General features: G+C 42.6%; 1 protein-coding gene and 1 long non-coding RNA gene across 5 annotated transcripts in view; one reads left to right on the plus strand and one right to left on the minus strand.

The window, feature by feature from the left end:
• Positions 1-16,872, plus strand: part of PRKDC (protein kinase, DNA-activated, catalytic subunit) — a 189,509-nt gene that overhangs the window by 96,786 nt on the left and 75,851 nt on the right. For all 4 annotated transcript variants that reach the window (XM_050800346.1, XM_050800348.1, XM_050800347.1 and 1 more), the window contains exons 46-54: positions 627-775; positions 1,534-1,671; positions 1,877-1,996; positions 3,213-3,356; positions 5,118-5,269; positions 6,272-6,403; positions 7,722-7,833; positions 10,982-11,106; positions 11,197-11,346. In XM_050800346.1, the coding sequence (XP_050656303.1) occupies positions 627-775; positions 1,534-1,671; positions 1,877-1,996; positions 3,213-3,356; positions 5,118-5,269; positions 6,272-6,403; positions 7,722-7,833; positions 10,982-11,106; positions 11,197-11,346 (1,222 nt within the window). The remainder of the gene's footprint in view (positions 1-626; positions 776-1,533; positions 1,672-1,876; positions 1,997-3,212; positions 3,357-5,117; positions 5,270-6,271; positions 6,404-7,721; positions 7,834-10,981; positions 11,107-11,196; positions 11,347-16,872) is intronic.
• Positions 986-1,388, minus strand: LOC126960792 (uncharacterized). Its single transcript, XR_007728107.1, has 3 exons — positions 1,286-1,388; positions 1,152-1,218; positions 986-1,084 (listed from the first exon to the last, which is right to left on the minus strand). It is a non-coding gene; the product is annotated as an uncharacterized LOC126960792 (long non-coding RNA).

Consider the following 16,872-nt stretch of genomic DNA (forward strand, 5'->3'; position numbering starts at 1 on the left):
GCTCCTCCCTGTGCCTTGTAGGCACCAGGCTTGCTTTTGCCCCAGGTTGTTTCCACTAATACCCTCAACCCCAGGTGTCAGCATACCTCATGACATTTTGTTTAATGTCAACCCCTGAAATAGACTCTTCTATTTAAAATTAGTCCTCTATCCCTCTATATGCTCCTTGTTTTTGTTTTTTGCTTAATTTTTCTTTATAGCTTTATCATCATTTCTTGATATGAGAATAAAATTTGGACCAATTTTCTAAATCCCTTAAATGTTTTGGATTAGCTACTTTTCAGTAGTATTTCTTCCCACATTTATGTTAGACTTAATGGGCAAAATGTACATTATCAAAATTTTAAATGCAAAGAAAATTTGTTAATCATATGCAAAATTGGCCCAGTATAACAATTTCCTTGTCTATGACAGAATAACTGCTTGATAACAACAAAAAGAAATTGAGGTCTCTTCCCCATTTCCTTTTTGCTTTCTTAATCTGGATAATGGGTTAATAATCACCGGGTTGATGAAAACCTTAGATTAAAATACCCTTTCATTTTCATATCATTTGAGTTTAGAGAAGTACATTTCTTACTGATTGTGTTTGAATACATGTAATTTTCTCCTTTTTTATATTTCAGATGGTCCTTCCTATATGTCTTCCCTGTCATATTTGGCAGACAGTACCCTGAGTGAAGAAATGAGTCAATTTGATTTCTCAACCGGAGTTCAGAGCTATTCATACAGCTCCCAAGACCCTAGACCTACCACTGGTCGTTTTCGGAGACGGGTGATCACATTTCACATACTAAAAGAATATTGTCGATGTTTGTGAAGAAAGGGGGTCACAGCTATGCCTTGCTGTTACTACAGGAAGCCAGTTCCCTGTCCATTGACAGCCCTCAGAGTATAGAGTTAATTTGGAGAATTTTCAAAGATCTAATTCCTAGCCTTTTATTCTGTTGACTCAGCAGTCAGATATCATCAGCACAGTAGGAGGTCAGGGGTCAACATAGCAAAGATGATATGACCTGAGGTGCACTCCTGGGGAGTCACCATACAGACGGGTCAGGGGGTCAACATAGCAGAGACATCTGACCTGAGGAGCCACCCTGGGGAGTGACCATAGATGGGGGTCAGGGGTCAGTGTAGCAGAGACATCTGACCTCAGGAGCCACCCTGGGGAGTGACCATAGATGAGGGTCAGGGGTCAGTGTAGCAGAGACATCTGACCTCAGGAGCCACCCTGGGGAGTGACGATAGATGAGGGTCAGGGGTCAGTGTAGCAGAGACATCTGACCTCAGGAGCCACCCTGTGGAGTGACTGGGCAGACAGGGCAGGGGGAGTATGTACTTGGGATACAAGGAGGACATGAAATCCTTCTTATGTGTTAATTGTACAGTGAGTGTATTTGATATTACCAAATCATTGTTATTACCGAAGTGTTTGTTATATGCTGTTGCCCCAGAAAGAACCTCCCACATCCACTGCCGTGTCCACTGAATGTTAACTGTACCCTCTGCTCTCCTGGGCCCTCCCTTTCGCAGGAGCAGCGGGACCCCACGGTGCATGATGATGTGCTGGAGCTGGAGATGGATGAGCTCAATCGGCACGAGTGTATGGCGCCCCTGACGGCCCTGGTGAAGCATATGCACAGAAGTCTGGGCCCGCCTCAAGGAGAAGAGGTGCTTTTCCCACTCATCTTATCTGTTAATACTGTATTTATTGGTGTCATATTAACATTTAATATTGAAGACAAAACCAAACTGCTTATCAAATAAATGTGATTTTTTTGTTGTTCATGTCTTACTTTGTCATTGTTTTCCCATATCAAAAACGTAACATTATTTTATTCCACTTTTTAAGGTAATTTTGAATGTTTTATTTTAGGATTCAGTGCCAAGAGATCTTCCTCCTTGGATGAAATTCCTCCATGGCAAACTGGGAAATCCAATAGTATCATTAAATATCCGTCTCTTCTTAGCCAAGCTTATTATTAATACAGAAGAGGTAAGTAATTGATTATTTCTTTATTCTTTGAATAGATTCTATAAGTCTGTTTATTCAGTTCTATGAATGAATCAATTGCAATTCTGTGAATCTACTTAAAAACACTCACAAAAAAGGAAAATATAAAGGTACAGAGCATGACATTTTTGTTCTCTGATTAGCCGTCCAATATTTATCTACTTGTTCGTCACCATTCTTTTATCGTTCTTAACAAATGTAAATTCACCTCTGTGAGTTAGAAGTGGTCTTTGTATAAAGTACATGTAGTCGCTTTCTTACAGCTGCCAACGTATAGTAGCAAAAAAAAAAAAAAGGCGGAGTAGGGGGAAGAAAATATTCCTGTTAACTCTATATGAAAAACAGCTGACTCTTACTTAGGCAGTAGCTGAGTTTGTCAGGTAGGAGCATCTTGGAGTCGATTTTGGAAAGTCCTTTGAGCTAGACGTGGTGTAGTGCAGTGGGAGTTTGCACTCGGCAGGGAAGGAGCAGCATAGCACGGGTGGTCTCTGGGTGAACTGAGCAAGTCTGCACTGACTGCCTGGGCTGTGGGAGTGTGGTCTGGACCACAGCCAGGCCAGGCCAGGCCATTCAGAGCTATGCAGAGGGTTGAGCTCATTCATTGAGCACCAGGGAACCACTGAAGGGCACTAAGTGGTGGGGTAACACCATCCACTTGGCTCCGTAGAAGGTCATTCTGGGCAGCCCTGCAGATGTGGTGAGTCTGTCAGGAGGTCCCTGACAGGCTGCTCTAGGGCTGCAATAGGACCTGCTTTCCTCAAGGCTCACTTGATTCTTCACACCCTGGGCCTATGGTCTCAGGGTGCCACACTGGGGGAACTCAGACAGCCATGGCCTGAGATCAAGCTGCCGGCAGGGTTGGTTCCTTCGAGAGCTATGAGAGAGCCTAGTCCAGGCTGGTCCCAGCATCTGGCAGCCTCGAGCACTGTGTGGTGTGTCAGAGACATTCTCCCTATGTCTTCACCTCATTTCCCCCCTTGTATCTGTCTGTGTGTCCTGATTTCCTCTTTTAATAAGGACACCAGTCATATTGGATTAGGGCCCACACTAATGACTTCACTTTAACGTGCTTACCTCCCTTTTGGCTTTAGGTCCAGTCATAGAATGAAATTTTAGCTGATGGAAGATACAGTCTTGTATTAATATTTTGGCAATTCAAGACCATTCTTTGATGTTTGACTTTTACATCCTCTTGTAGGTCTTTCGCCCTTACGCGAAGCACTGGCTTAGCCCCTTGTTGCAGCTGGCTGCTTCTGAAAACAATGGAGGAGAAGGAATTCACTACATGGTGGTTGAGATAGTGGCCACTATTCTTTCATGGACAGGCTTGGCCACTCCGACAGTAAGGATTGATGCATCTTTTATGTTAATATATTATCCTTTGCCAATAGCCTATAGAGCCTATGACACATAATTCAGGTCCCTCTCACTGACTGTGCTATGGTTTTCAGCATTTGTTGCTACATTGCTGGTGTGCTTCTAAACCAAATGGCCTCAGCCTGCTCTAGTTTTATTCGTCTGACATTGCTTTTATTATGAAGCTGTCAGGTGTTTGTTTTGTTTTGTTTGCTGCCTTTACTTGCCTTAGAAATGAGATTGCAAATTTATTAACACTATGTGTAAACTGAATGTCAGCCAACCCTGAATGGGAGGCTCTGAGAACTTCTGCCCTGAAGTCCCTAGATTTTGGCGTTTGTGCCAGCTTCTCTACTCCCAGAGTATTGACTGATACCAGTAATGGCAAGATTAGGGCTACAGCAGTAGCTGCCAGATGGTAACACCATGTTATGTTGAGGCAGATGCGGTACCCAGCAGTGTAGATGTGTGTGTTTGTTCGAGCTTTGCCTACTCATGTAACTGTGGACACTGACAGCATATAAACATTTTCGTGTGAGGAGATGGTAGGAACAGTCTGTATTAAATATAATATACACATGCGGGGCCAGGCGTGGTGGCTCACACCTGTAATCCCAGCACTTTGGGAGGCCGAGGCGGGCAGATCACTTGAGGTCAGGAGTTTGAGACCAGCCTGGCCAACATGGTGAAACCTTATCTCTTCTAAAAACATTAACTGGGCGTGGTGCTGCATGCCTATAATCCCAGCTATTCAGGAGGCTGAGGCCGGAGAATTGGCTTAAACCGGGGAGGTGGAGGTTGCGGTGAGCTGAAATTGCACTATTACGCTCCAGCCTGGGCAGCAGAGTGAGACTGCGTTCTCCCTGCTCCACCACCACCTCCCCACAAAAAAATACACGGAGCTTTCTCATACGCTTGCCTCTGGATGTGCCCATCTCATTTGTTTCATAGTTAACCAAATTTAGATTTCTTTGTCTTAGTGTAATGAAATACTTTGTATTCTGCTTAATAAAATGAAAAAATTAAGAGGGGTTTAGTTTAACTTAGAATCCGTTGGAAGAGATTGATGTAGCTGATAATATTGAGTCAGCGGCTCAGCTGAACTCAAGAGAGTGGAACTGCCAGGCTCAGGGTAGCTGAATAAAGTAACAGCAAGCCAGAAAGAGGGTTGCAGTGAAGGGTTTACTCACTCTGGAGTTATGGAAGTGAGAGGCTAACACTGGAGGGAGACTCCCCCTGTTCTGTTTGCCCCTGGAATGGTGCACTGCTCAGCAGCCAGGCGGATTAGCACAGACATGGGCTGTCTCCCTGTTGAGAGGCCCCGAACAAGAGGCCGTGCAGTTTTATGGGGGAAGAGCTGAGTCAGAAAGCACTGGATACTGAGTCAGAGTGCGGAAAGTGCCTTCATGCCGCCCCCCTGCCCTGCAGGTGACCCCTGTCCAGGGCCTCAGATAAAGGGTCCTAGGCATGGAGGCTCCAGGGAGGAATGCAGAGGTGCTTGCATGGGGCATGGCGGCTGACAGCCTGCACCCTGGACCGCAGCTCCGAGACTGCAGCACCAGCGGTGCCTGGTCCTCTTGCCAGGGACAGCCTTTGTTGTTGCCTGTTTCTGAAAAATCACAGGGCTTTGAACTGGAGCCGGACTCCTGTAAAATGCCAGATTTCTTTTTTAAATGAACTTGAGTTAAAAATTGCTTTTCCAGAATGGAGTGCCGCATATTAATACAGAATTTCTGTACCTTTTCAGGGGGTTCCTAAGGATGAAGTGTTAGCAAATCGATTGCTTAATTTCCTAATGAAACATGTCTTTCATCCAAAAAGAGCTGTGTTTAGACACAACCTTGAAATTATAAAGACCCTTGTCGAGTGCTGGAAGGATTGTTTATCCATCCCTTATAGGTATGTTTACTGGTTTTTGCAGTATTGTTTAGAAATTTAGGTTAAAATGTAGTGTGTGGTAAATGATGATTACAGTGAAATTTAATTACATGAAATGATAGGAGGAAGGAAATAATTTGTTGTTACTAATTAAACCACAGCCTCCAGAGTGTGTGTCCAGATGCGCCCTCCGGTGGCCCTGCCCTCCCCCTCAGCTTGCCTGTGATGTCTCCATGCTGGGGAGGGGCACCACCCTCCATTGGCCCATGGGGTAAAGGGTGGTGGGAGGTGGGTAGGACTTGTGTGTAATTTCTTTTTTTGTAACCTTAGGCAAGCTAAAACTTTCAAAAAGTTTTGCTATCAACTAAGGGAGAATTTAGGCAAATAATTAAAATATGAGGGTGATAAAATTGCCAGTGTTACAAAGCTGAAGTGACCTGGATGTGAACAGGAGGTGTTAGCAAGCAGGGGTATTGGATATGGGAAAATAAAAAGAAAGCTTTTCTATAAAGTCAAAGCTAGACCTGGGGAAGAAACAGAAATAAAGAAAAAGCATTTCTTACCCTGAAGAGTAGCTTTAGAAAATTCTGTATTTGGCTGGGCATGGTGGCTCACGCCTATAATCCCAGCTCTTTGGGAGGCCGAGGCTGACGGATTACGAAGTCAGGAGATCGAGATCATCCTGGCTAACATGGTGAAACCCCGTCTCTCCAAAAAAAAAAAATACCAAAATTAGTCGGGTGTGGTGGTGGGCTCCTGTAGTCCCAGCTACTTGGGAGGCTGAGGCGGGAGAATGGCGTGAACCCGGGAGGCAGAGCTTGCAGCGAGCCGAGACCACGCCAACTGCACTCCAGCCTGGGCGACAAAGCGAGACTCCAAGCCTCCGTCTCGGTCGCACCAGTGCACCCCAGCCTGGGCGAGAGTGAGACTCCGTCTCAAAAAAGTAAAATTCTGTATTTGTCTTTCTGCTTCTTATTTGATTATGTGACAGTCTCAATTTTCTCCTTTGTGCTTATGTTTCAGGTTAATATTTGAAAAGTTTTCCGGTAAAGATCCTAATTCTAAAGACAACTCAGTAGGGATTCAATTGCTAGGCATCGTGATGGCCAATGACCTGCCTCCCTATGACCCGCAGTGTGGCATTCAGAGTAGCGAGTACGTGTTTGCTTGATTATTTTTTAGGTCACGTCTACCCAAACTGGATTGACAGACTTCGGTATGGTGCAGTTTTGATAAATTTAAGGACCAGACCCATGTTACGAATGTTTCTTGGCCAGGCATGTTGGCTCATGCCTGTAATTCTAACACATTTGAGAGGCCAAGGCAGGAGGATTGCTTGAGTCTAGAAGTTCGAGACTAGCCTGGACAGCATAGCAAGATCCCATCTGTACCAAAAATTTTTTTTTCTTCCTAAATGTAGGAAGTTGGATTTAGATTTTTCTGGAAGAAAAAATATGTTTGGGGCAAATAAGAAATGTAGGTGTTTAAAACAGTGTAATTTTTTTCATGTACATGCTGACAGATGAGAGGTGGTATTTCTTATTTTCTAAACTGATACTCTGAACATTTACCTCCAAAAGTAACGCAGTCCCCTCAGGAGGCTTTGTTCTGGGCTCTCTGACCTTGAAGGCTGGTAGACGCTGGGCTGCAGTGCCTGCCTGGGAGCTAGGGCAGCTGGGTGTGACATGCCAAGACAAGAGGCCTCAGAAAGATGGTTACGGGACATCACAAAAGGGTATTTCTTTGTCCTGCTCCTGAGGGTTGTGAAGTCAGTGTTGACTCCTGGCCACTCCCTGGGTTTCCGCCTGCCCTACCTGACTCTCCCATCCCTGTGAGTGTTTCACTCTCTCTGTTTGGTCCTCCGTGTTGGCCCTCCAGCACCGTTGGACCAGTTACTGGTGCCAGAGATGACACGTGACCTCAGGGCTGAGGCAGTCAGCCAGCTTCGCAGCAGCCTCAGTGGGAACTCGGCTCCTTTTAGACAGTCACTGGCTGGGCCTTTGGCTTCTATGCCAGAACAACCTTGCAGAGTCCCCTGAGTGCAGACAGTGGATGCGAGGCTCCCTGGGAAGCCTCCTCACACAGCATGGCATTGGGAATATGCTGTTTTTCATTTTATTGTCCTTGTCCTGCTATAGTAGGTGGATTTTGAAAGGGAGTCAGTGCCCCGTGATCTTGGATAGTAGCTCTGTCTTTCACTGCAGCTTTCTGTTCAGCCTTATGGGATGGTCCAGCTGCAGCGGTTCTGCATGATGGGACAGCAGACTGCCCTACGATTTTCTGGTTATGACATCGGGCACCCTTAAATACATGCTGATGTGTGCATTTGTACATGGAATTTGCATCACGTTCTATATTTAGATTTCCTCAACTTAGGCTGTCAGTATGACATGAAAAGGAAAATTGTCATTTATATTTGTGGAACAACAGAATGGTTTATTTGATGCATATGTCTTTTCTGTGTTTATTGTAGATACTTTCAGGCTTTGGTGAATAATATGTCCTTTGTAAGATATAAAGAAGTGTATGCTGCTGCAGCAGAAGTTTTAGGACTTATACTTCGATATGTTATGGAGAGAAAAAACGTGAGTGTGCTATGCAATTTTCAATAAATACCTCTTACTCTATTTTGATATGTTATGACCCTTGATACTTACATGTTTATTTCCTGTATGGTATTAGAAACAAAATGGGCATCTGCATTTATTAATATTTTACTGTTCCTTACTATAATACAGCAAATACAACACTCAGTTTTTTAGACACCTTGGAAACTTGGTGAACGTGGAGAGGTCAGCAACCGTCTTGGTAATATAAAATCAAGATGAGAGTATTTAACCAGCTTTTATTACTGTGAATGTGGTCTCAGGATTTCCTTGTGGAGGAAATTGTCCTGGTAGATAGCTGCTGTGGTCTCCCAGTCCATTCCTCCCCTTGCAGTTTTTGGTGTAGCTATTGAACAGGGGAAGGGACTTCCCAGGCGACCCTCTCAGTACTGCTGCCTTGCCCACTGGACAGGACTGTGAGATGAGCTTTTAACTTTTAAGTGCAGTGCACTGTTCAGATAAGAGGACTGAATAAAGAAGTAACGTGTTCCTTACTGTTTTAAAGTCTTTTTAGAGCTAGGGTCTTGCTCTGTCACCTGGGCTGGAGTGCAGTGATGTAATCATACCTCACTGCAGCCTTGCACTCCTGGGCTCAAGCCGTCCTCCCACCTTAGCCTCCTGGGTAGCTGGGACTACAGGCATATGCCACTATGCTTGGCTAATTTTTGTATTTGTTGTAGAAACAAGGTTTTGCCATGTTGCCCAAGCAGGGTTGTGGGTTTCAGGGTCATCACTGGGATTAGGTGCTCTGTGGGTGCCTCGGGATCTTGCTGCTGCAGAGCCTGTCTAGGTGGCCCAGCTGGTCACACCCTGAGGACACTCTTGGCTCCTGTCCTCCTCCTGTGGCGGCCCCTTCTCTCTTTCCTCAGCTGCGTTTCCCTGACCACCTCCACAGCTCTGCTGTGGCCTCACTCACTGCTCCCCTACCCACCTCATTCAGCCTCACGACTTGATATAGACTGCCTTTATGTTCATGATTCTCAAGTTTGCACCCCCAGCTCAGTTAACTCTCCTGAAAGAAAGGACAGAGTAGAGTCCAGGCCTAGTCACTGTGGGGCTGGATGAGGAGAGGCTCATGAGAAGCCAGGTGGTCCTGAGCAGGCACCAGTGGGCCCGGTGCTGTGATTGGACCCTTGTCCATGTCACCAAATACGGATTTATTTGGATTTAAAATAAAATTAAGATGACCCCTTTGGGAAGATCAAACATTACTTGTAATTTATTTTAGGGATTATCAGCTATTTTTGTAAATAAACAGATTTTTTAAATTCAGTAGAACTTTTTTACAAGATGATTCTAACATCCCTAAATATGAGGTTTGAATCTACATAATATGCTTCATTTCCACCATAAATGGAGCAAGTTACAGCAGATCCCCAGGTTTAATCTCATGGCTTAAATTTCAATTTAAGAATAAAAAACACTTCTGTTTTACATATTTTTTTCTGAATATAAAAGTGATACAGATTTATCGTAGAAATTTGGAAAGCAGAGTAAACATAAAGAAGTTGGTAAGAGGCCGAGTGCTGTGGCCCATGCCTGTAATCCCAGCACTTTGGGAGGTCAAGGCAGGTGGATCATTTGAAGTCAGGAGTTCAAGATCAGCCTGGCCAACATAGTGAAACCCTGTTTCCACAAAAAATAGAAAAATTAGCTGGGCGTGGTGGCACACTCCCATAATCCCATCTACTCAAGAGGCTGAGCTAGGAGAATCCCTTGAACCTGGGAGGCAGAGTTTGCAGTGAGCTGAGGTCACATCACTGCACTCCAGCCTGGGTGACAGAGCAAGACTCCATCTCAAAAAAAATAAAAAGAAGTCAGTAAGAGAGGCTTGCGCTCTTCCCACGCAACATCCCTCAACACCTGTGGCACGCAGCTCAACTGTCGTTGGTCTCTCTTATTCATACTGTTTTATAACTTGCTTTCTTTACTTGCTAGATTGTGATCATTTCCTTGTGTTGTCGTATTAAATACTTTTAATAAAAAGACAGCTGATGAATCGGTAGTGTAATACTATATGTATTCTATATCGGGTTCAGGCCGTTGAAATTTGTGGTTTTGTGTTAAGGGTTTTTCTTAAGATAATTTAAAAATAGCCTCATACTACAGGTACAGTGTCTCTATTCCAAAATGCTTGGGGCCAGGAGTGTTTTCAGTTTCTGGTTTTGCAATATTTTCATGATAGTTACTGTTTGAGCATCCCTAATTCAAAAGTTCAAAATTCAAATGCTCCAGTGAACGTTTGGTTGAGCATCATGCTGAGGCTCAAACAGTTTTGCATTTTGGAGGATTCTGGATTTTCAGATTTGAGGTGCTCAGTCTGTGTTGAGTTTGCATTGAAAAACTGTTCAGTCTTCATGCCTTTGAAAAGGTTGCCTACACCTCTTTCTGATGTTTGTGAGGAAGGAGGTGAGCCAGGAAGGACAGCAGTGTTTTCTGTTGCTTCCTTCCAGTGGACTCCACTGAGTGCTTCTCTGTGTGGAGGACATTTGAGGACTTTCTGGTTCTAGGTTCTAGGGATGCAGTAGGTAACAGGACAGGTCACGTCCCTGCCCTTGGGGAGCTGGCATTTGGGGAGGGGAGACAGATGATATACAGATGAATATGTAACAGTTAGCAGCACTTGGTGAAAAGAGGCAGGACGTGAGCAGACAGTGATGTGGACTGCTGTGTGAATAGAATTGTTTGAAAATTCTAGTCCGTGTGAATATTTTTTATCAGAAATCTGAACATCATAAAATATGTCTCAAACAATATTTAGCCATTTAACTTAGCTTCTCAAAGGACTTACTGGTCCTACCAAGTGTTTTGGTGTCAGTAGGAAACGCTAATCTTCATTGATCTGACATCCACACGAACCAGACACCTGGGTGCTCAGCGCAGAGCACAGTGATGTGGACTGGCTCACTGAGGTGTAGGAACTCAAGGATCCAGAACCTAAGGGTGTGCGATGGTCAGTGCCGACCAGCAGACATCCCCAGCACCTACTGTCCTATCATCTGCCTTGTTGTAGGTGATAACATTGAACACCTTCTTTGGGCTCACTTAAATACTCGATAAACCTTACTTTCAGTGCTTAATCTACATTTCCACTTTTGTGTATTTGAAAATAAACTTAATTTTTCAGATGCTGGAGGAGTCTCTGTGTGAACTGGTTGCAAAACAATTGAAGCAACATCAAAATACCATGGAGGACAAGTTTATTGTGTGCTTAAACAAAGTGACCAAGAGCTTCCCTCCTCTTGCAGACAGGTATGGGCTGTCCAGGGAGCCTGTGTCCACGGAGCCTGTGGGGGCAGGAGGGTCCTTGGCCCTCCTCTCACCAGTCCTCTTGTCCCCCAGGTTCATGAATGCTGTGTTCTTTCTGCTGCCAAAATTTCATGGAGTGTTGAAAACACTCTGTCTGGAGGTGGTACTTTGTCGTGTGGAGGCAATGACAGAGCTGTACTTCCAGTTAAAGAGCAAGGACTTCGTTCAAGTCATGAGACATAGGTGAGTGAACACTAGCCCTGCTCTTGGGTCCCATTGGCTCATAAAGTGTCAATTTGTTCAGACATCTTCAACTCAAGAAGAACCTGTGGGTTTCGATGATATGCACGTTTGTGAAGTTGGAATCTCTGAAGAAAAGGTGAAGGCACCTTAAGAATAGCACATCTGCTGAGGTGGGCCTGCTCCCTGCACCCTTGGCCTGGCATTTTGGGGAGCCACATCCTAGGGCGTGTTTCACCCATAAATGAAGGAGGTGGCCTGTGGGGTTACCTTGGCTCTCTTCAGATTTAAAATGTGTGCTTTTGAGTTCTGTACCTATTTTGCCAAGTGAGAAGCTTCTGTTAATGTGTTTAAATTGTTCATTTATTTTCAAAATTGCAACATAGCATGAAAGTATACATTAAAAGAGAAAGCTGCTGATCACTTACATTATATTATTTCCCTGTCCCTGTACTCTTTTCCAGTCTTAGTCTATGTACTTTTTTTTTCGTTTTTTGAACTTTTATTTTTGAATCAGGAGGTACAAGTGCAGGTTTGTTACAAAGGTGTATTGTGTAATGCTGAGGTTTGGAGTACAGATGAATCTGTCACTCAGGTAGTGACCGTAGTACCTAGCAGGTAGTTTTTCAACTCTTGCCTCATATCCTGCCTTCCCCTTTGTTTGTTCCCCAGTGTCTATTGTTCCTGACTTTATGTCTGTGTGTACTCAGTGTTTAGCCTCCCACATATGAGTAAGTACATGCAGTATTTGCTTTTCTGTTTCTGTACTAGTTCGCTTAGGACAATGGCCTCCAGCTGCATCCATGTTGCTGCAAGGACATTTCATTCTTTTTTATGGCTGCCTAATATTCCATGGTATATATGTGCCATTTTCTTTATCCAGTCCACCATTGATGGGCACCTGGGTTGATTCCATGTCTTTGCTGTTGTAAATGGTGCTATGGTGAACATATGGGTGCATGTGTCTTTTTGGTAGAATGATTTATTTTCCTTTGTGTATATACCCAGCAATGGGATTGCTGGGTCAAATGATAGTTCAACTCTCACTTCCTTGAGAAGTCTCCAAACTGCTTTCCACAGTGGCTGAACTAATTTACATTCCCACCAACAATGTATAAGCGTTCCTTTTTCTCTGCAGCCTTGCCAATATCTGCTATATTTTTAACTTTTTAAGAAAACTATTCTGACTGGTGTGAGATGGTATCTCATTTGCATTTCCCTGATGATTTGTGATGACCTTTATATATATATACACAGACACACATATATATGTATATATACAATTATATGCATATACATATATACGTATATGTACAATTATATACATATACATATATACGTATATGTATATATTTGTTGGCCACTTTTATGTCTTTTGAGAAGTATCCATGTCTTTTGCTAATTTTTTTAATGGGGTTGCTTCTTACTTGTTGAATAAGTTTTTTATGGATTCTGGATATTAGCCCTTCATTAGGTGCATAGTCTGTGAATATTTTGAATATTTTCTCCCATCTATAGGTTGTCTGTTTACCCGCTTGATAGTATCTCTTGCTGCACAGAGTCTCTAATTTAACTAGGTCCTGCTGGTCAATTTTTGTTTTTGTTGCAGTTTCTTTTTAGAACTTAGTCTTAAATTCTTTGCTAAGGCTGATATCGAGAAGGGTATTTCCTAGATTTTCTTCTAGAATTTTTATAATTTGAAGTCTCACATTGAAGTCTGTAATCCATCTTAATTTTTTTATATGGTGATAGGCAGGGGTCTGGTTTCATTCTTTTGCATATGGTTAGCCAGTTAGCACCATTTATTGAATGAGGCATCTTTTCCCCACAGCTTATTTTTGTTGACTTTGTCGAAGATCAGATGGTTGTAGGTCTGTGGCTTTTTTCTGGGTTCTCCATTCTGTTCCATTGGTCTGTGTGTCTGTGGTTCTCCCCCCCTCCCCCACCAGTACCATGCTGTTTTGGTTATTGTAGCCATGTAGTATAGTGAAGTTGGGTAATATGATGTTCTGGCTTTGTTCTTTCTGCTTAGAATTGTTTCGGTTATTCGGGCTCTTTTTTGGTTTCATATGAATTTTAGAATAGTTTTTTCCAATTCTGTGAAAAGTGACATAGGTAGTTTGAAAGGAATAGCATTGAATCTGTAGATTGCTTTGGACAGAATGGCTATTCTAACAGTATTTTTTCATTTATGTGTATCATACCCGATTTCTTTCAGCAGTGTTTTGTAGTCCTCCTTGTAGAGATCTTTCACCTCCTTGGTTAGCTGTATTCTTAGGTGTTTTATTCTTTTCTTTGCCTTTGTAAATAGGCTTACATTCTTGATTTGGCTCTCAGCTGTAATGTCATTGGTGTATAGGAATGTTACTGATTTTTGTACATTGATTTTGTGTCCTAAAATTTTACTCAAGTCATTTATCAGTTCTAGGAACCTTGTGGCAGAGTCTTTAGGGTTTTTTAGGTATAGAATCATACCATCAGAGAAGAGGAATAGTTTGATTTCTTCTTTTCCTATTTGAATACATTTTATTTCTCTCTCTTGCTTGATTGTTCTGTGTAGGACTTCGAGTACTATGTTGAATAGGAGTGATGAGAGTGGGCATCCTTGTCTTTTCCAGTTTTCAAGGGGAATGCTTCCAGTTTTTGCCATCATTCAGTATCATGTAGGCTGTGGGTTTGTCATAGATGATTCTTACTATTTTGAGGAATATTCATTTGACGCCTGGTTTGTTGAGGGTTTTTGTTTTTGTTTTTGTTTTTTGAGATGGAGTCTCGCTGTATCACGCAGGCTGGAGTGCAGTGGCGTGATCTCGGCTCACTGCAAGCTCTGCCTCCTGAGTTCACGCCGTTCTCCTGCCTCAGCCTCCCAAGTAGCTGGGACTACAGGTGCCCGCCACCACGCCCGGCTAATTTTTTTGTATTTTTTCTTTAGTAGAGACTGGGTTTCACCGTGTTAGGCAGGATGGTCTCGAACTACTGACCTTGTGATCCGCTTGCCTCAGCCTCCCAAAGTGCTGGGATTACAGGCATGAGCCACCACGCCCGGCCAGTTGAAGGTTTTTATCATGCAAGGATGTTGGATTTTCTCTCTCTCTCTCTTGGAGTCTCTCTCTGTTACCCAGGCTAGAGTGCAGTGGCGCGACCTGAGGTCACTGCAACCTATGCCTCCCAGGTTTAAGTGATTCTCCTGCCTTAGCCTCCTGAGTAAGGCACATGCCACCATGCCTGGCTAATTTTTGTATTTTTAGTAGAGACAGGGTTTTATCGTGTTGACCAGGCTGGTCTTGAACTCCTGACCTCAAATGATCCATCCGCCTCGGCCTTCCAAAGTGCTAGGATTATAGGCGTGAGCCACTGTGCCTAGCCCAGAATGTTGGATTTTATTGAAAGCTTTTTCTCCATTTATTGAAATTATCGTAAGGCTTTTGTTTTTAATTGTGTATGTGGTGAATCACATTGATTTGTGTATGTTGAACCAACCTTGCATCCTAGGAATAAAGCATACTTGATTGTCATGCATTACCTTTAGTTGTGTTGTTGGATTCAATTTGCTAGTATTTCGTTGAGGATTTTTACATCTGTATTCATCAGGGATTTGGCCTGAAGTTTTCTTTTTTCATTGTGTCCTGTCAGATTTCGGTATCAGGATTTTGGCTTCATAGAATGAGTCAAGGAGGAATCCTTTCTCCTTGGTTTTGTGAAATAGTTTCAGTAGGATTTGTACCAGTTCCTTGTATATCTGCCAGAATTTAACTGTGAATCCATCTGCCCTGGGGGTTTTGTTTTCTTTTTTCTTTTTTTTCTGCTTGGTAAGTTTTTTTCATTATTGATTTAATTTAGGAGCTCTTCATTGGTCTGTTCAGGTGTTTTTGTTTGTTTGTTTTTTGTTTTTTTTTTTAATTTCTGGTTCAATCTTGGGAGCTTGTATGTTTCCAGAAATGTATCCATTTCCTCTAGATTTCCTAATTTCCTTATGTAGAGGTGTTCACGATAGTATCTGAGGATCTTTTGTATTTCTGTGGGATCAGATATAATGTTATCTTTGTCATTTCTTATTGTGCTTATTTAGATCTTCTGTCTGTCTCTCTTTGTCCCTATTGATCTAGCTTGAGGTCTATCAATCCTGTTTATTCTTTCAAATAATCAACTTTTGGTTTTGTTGAATCTTTGTGTAGATTTTTGGATCACAGTTTCGTTCAATTCCACTCTGTATTTTGGTTATTTCTTTTCTTCTGCTGTCTTTAGGGTTGGTTTGTTTTGCTTTGGTTGGTTTTAAGGCGGAGTCTCACTGTGTTGCCCAGTCTGGAGTGCAGTGGTGCGATCTTGGCTCACTGCAACCTCCATCTCCTGGGTTCAAGCTATTTTGCCTCAGCCTCTTTCCCGAGTAGCTGGGACTACAGGTGCACACCACCATGCCTGGCTAATTTTTTTGTATTTTTAGTAGAGACAGGGTTTCACCTTGTTGGTCAGGCTGGTCTCAAACTCCTGACCTCAAATGATCCTTCTGCCTTGACCTTCCAAAGTGGGATTACAGGCGTCAGCCACTGCACCCGGACTTGGTTTGTTCTTGTTTTTCTAGTTTATATGCGATGTTTGATTATTGATTTGAGGTCTTTCTAATGTTTTGACATGGGCATTTAGTGTCCCTGTTTTCCGTAATTGAAAAAAATTTGATTTCTGCCTTAATAATTTTCTCAACAGTTATTTAGGAGTAAGTTGTTTAATTTTTATGTAATTGTGTGGTTTTGAGAGGTCTTGGTATTGATTTCTATTTTTATTGTACTGTAGTCTTGAGTGTGTGCTTGGTATGGTTTTGAATTTTTTTTTAATTTATTGAGGCTTGCTTTATGGCTGAGCATGTGGTTGATCTTAGAGTATGTTCCATGTGCAGATGAGAAGAGTGTATATTGTGGTATATTAGGTGGAGTATTCTATAGATGTATTGGGTCCGATTGTTCAAGTGTCGAGTTTAAGTCCAGAATTTGTTAGTTTTCTGCCTGCCTTATCTATCTATAACTGTCAATAGAGTGTTAGTTTCCCACTATTATTGAGTGCCTCTTTATAGGTCTAGAAGAACTTATTTTATGAATCTGGGTGCTCCAAAGTTAGGTACTTATATATTTAGTATATAGTTAAGTCTTCTTATTGAATTGAACCCTTTGTCATTATGTAATGCCTTTTTTTGTCCTTTTTAACTATTGTTGGTTTAAAGTTGTTTTATCTGATAAAAGAATAGTGACCCCTGCACTTTTTCGTTTTCTGTTTTTGTGATAGATCTTTCTCCATCCTTTTACTTTGAGCCTGTGGGTGTTGTTACATGTGAGATGGGTCTCTTGAAGAGAGAAGATAACTGAGTTTTTTTTTTTTAAATCCAACTCGCCACTGTGTGGGTTTTAAGAGGGGCCGTTAGACTGTTTACATTCAAGGTTTATATTGATATGTGAGGTTTTGATCCTGTTGTCATGTTGTTACCTGGTTGTTTTGTAGACTTAACTGTGTAGTTGCTTTATAGTATCTGTGGGATACATA

The sequence above is a fragment of the Macaca thibetana genome, chromosome 8 (assembly GCF_024542745.1).
Source record: "Macaca thibetana thibetana isolate TM-01 chromosome 8, ASM2454274v1, whole genome shotgun sequence".
In the NCBI taxonomy this organism is placed as follows: domain Eukaryota; kingdom Metazoa; phylum Chordata; class Mammalia; order Primates; family Cercopithecidae; genus Macaca; species Macaca thibetana.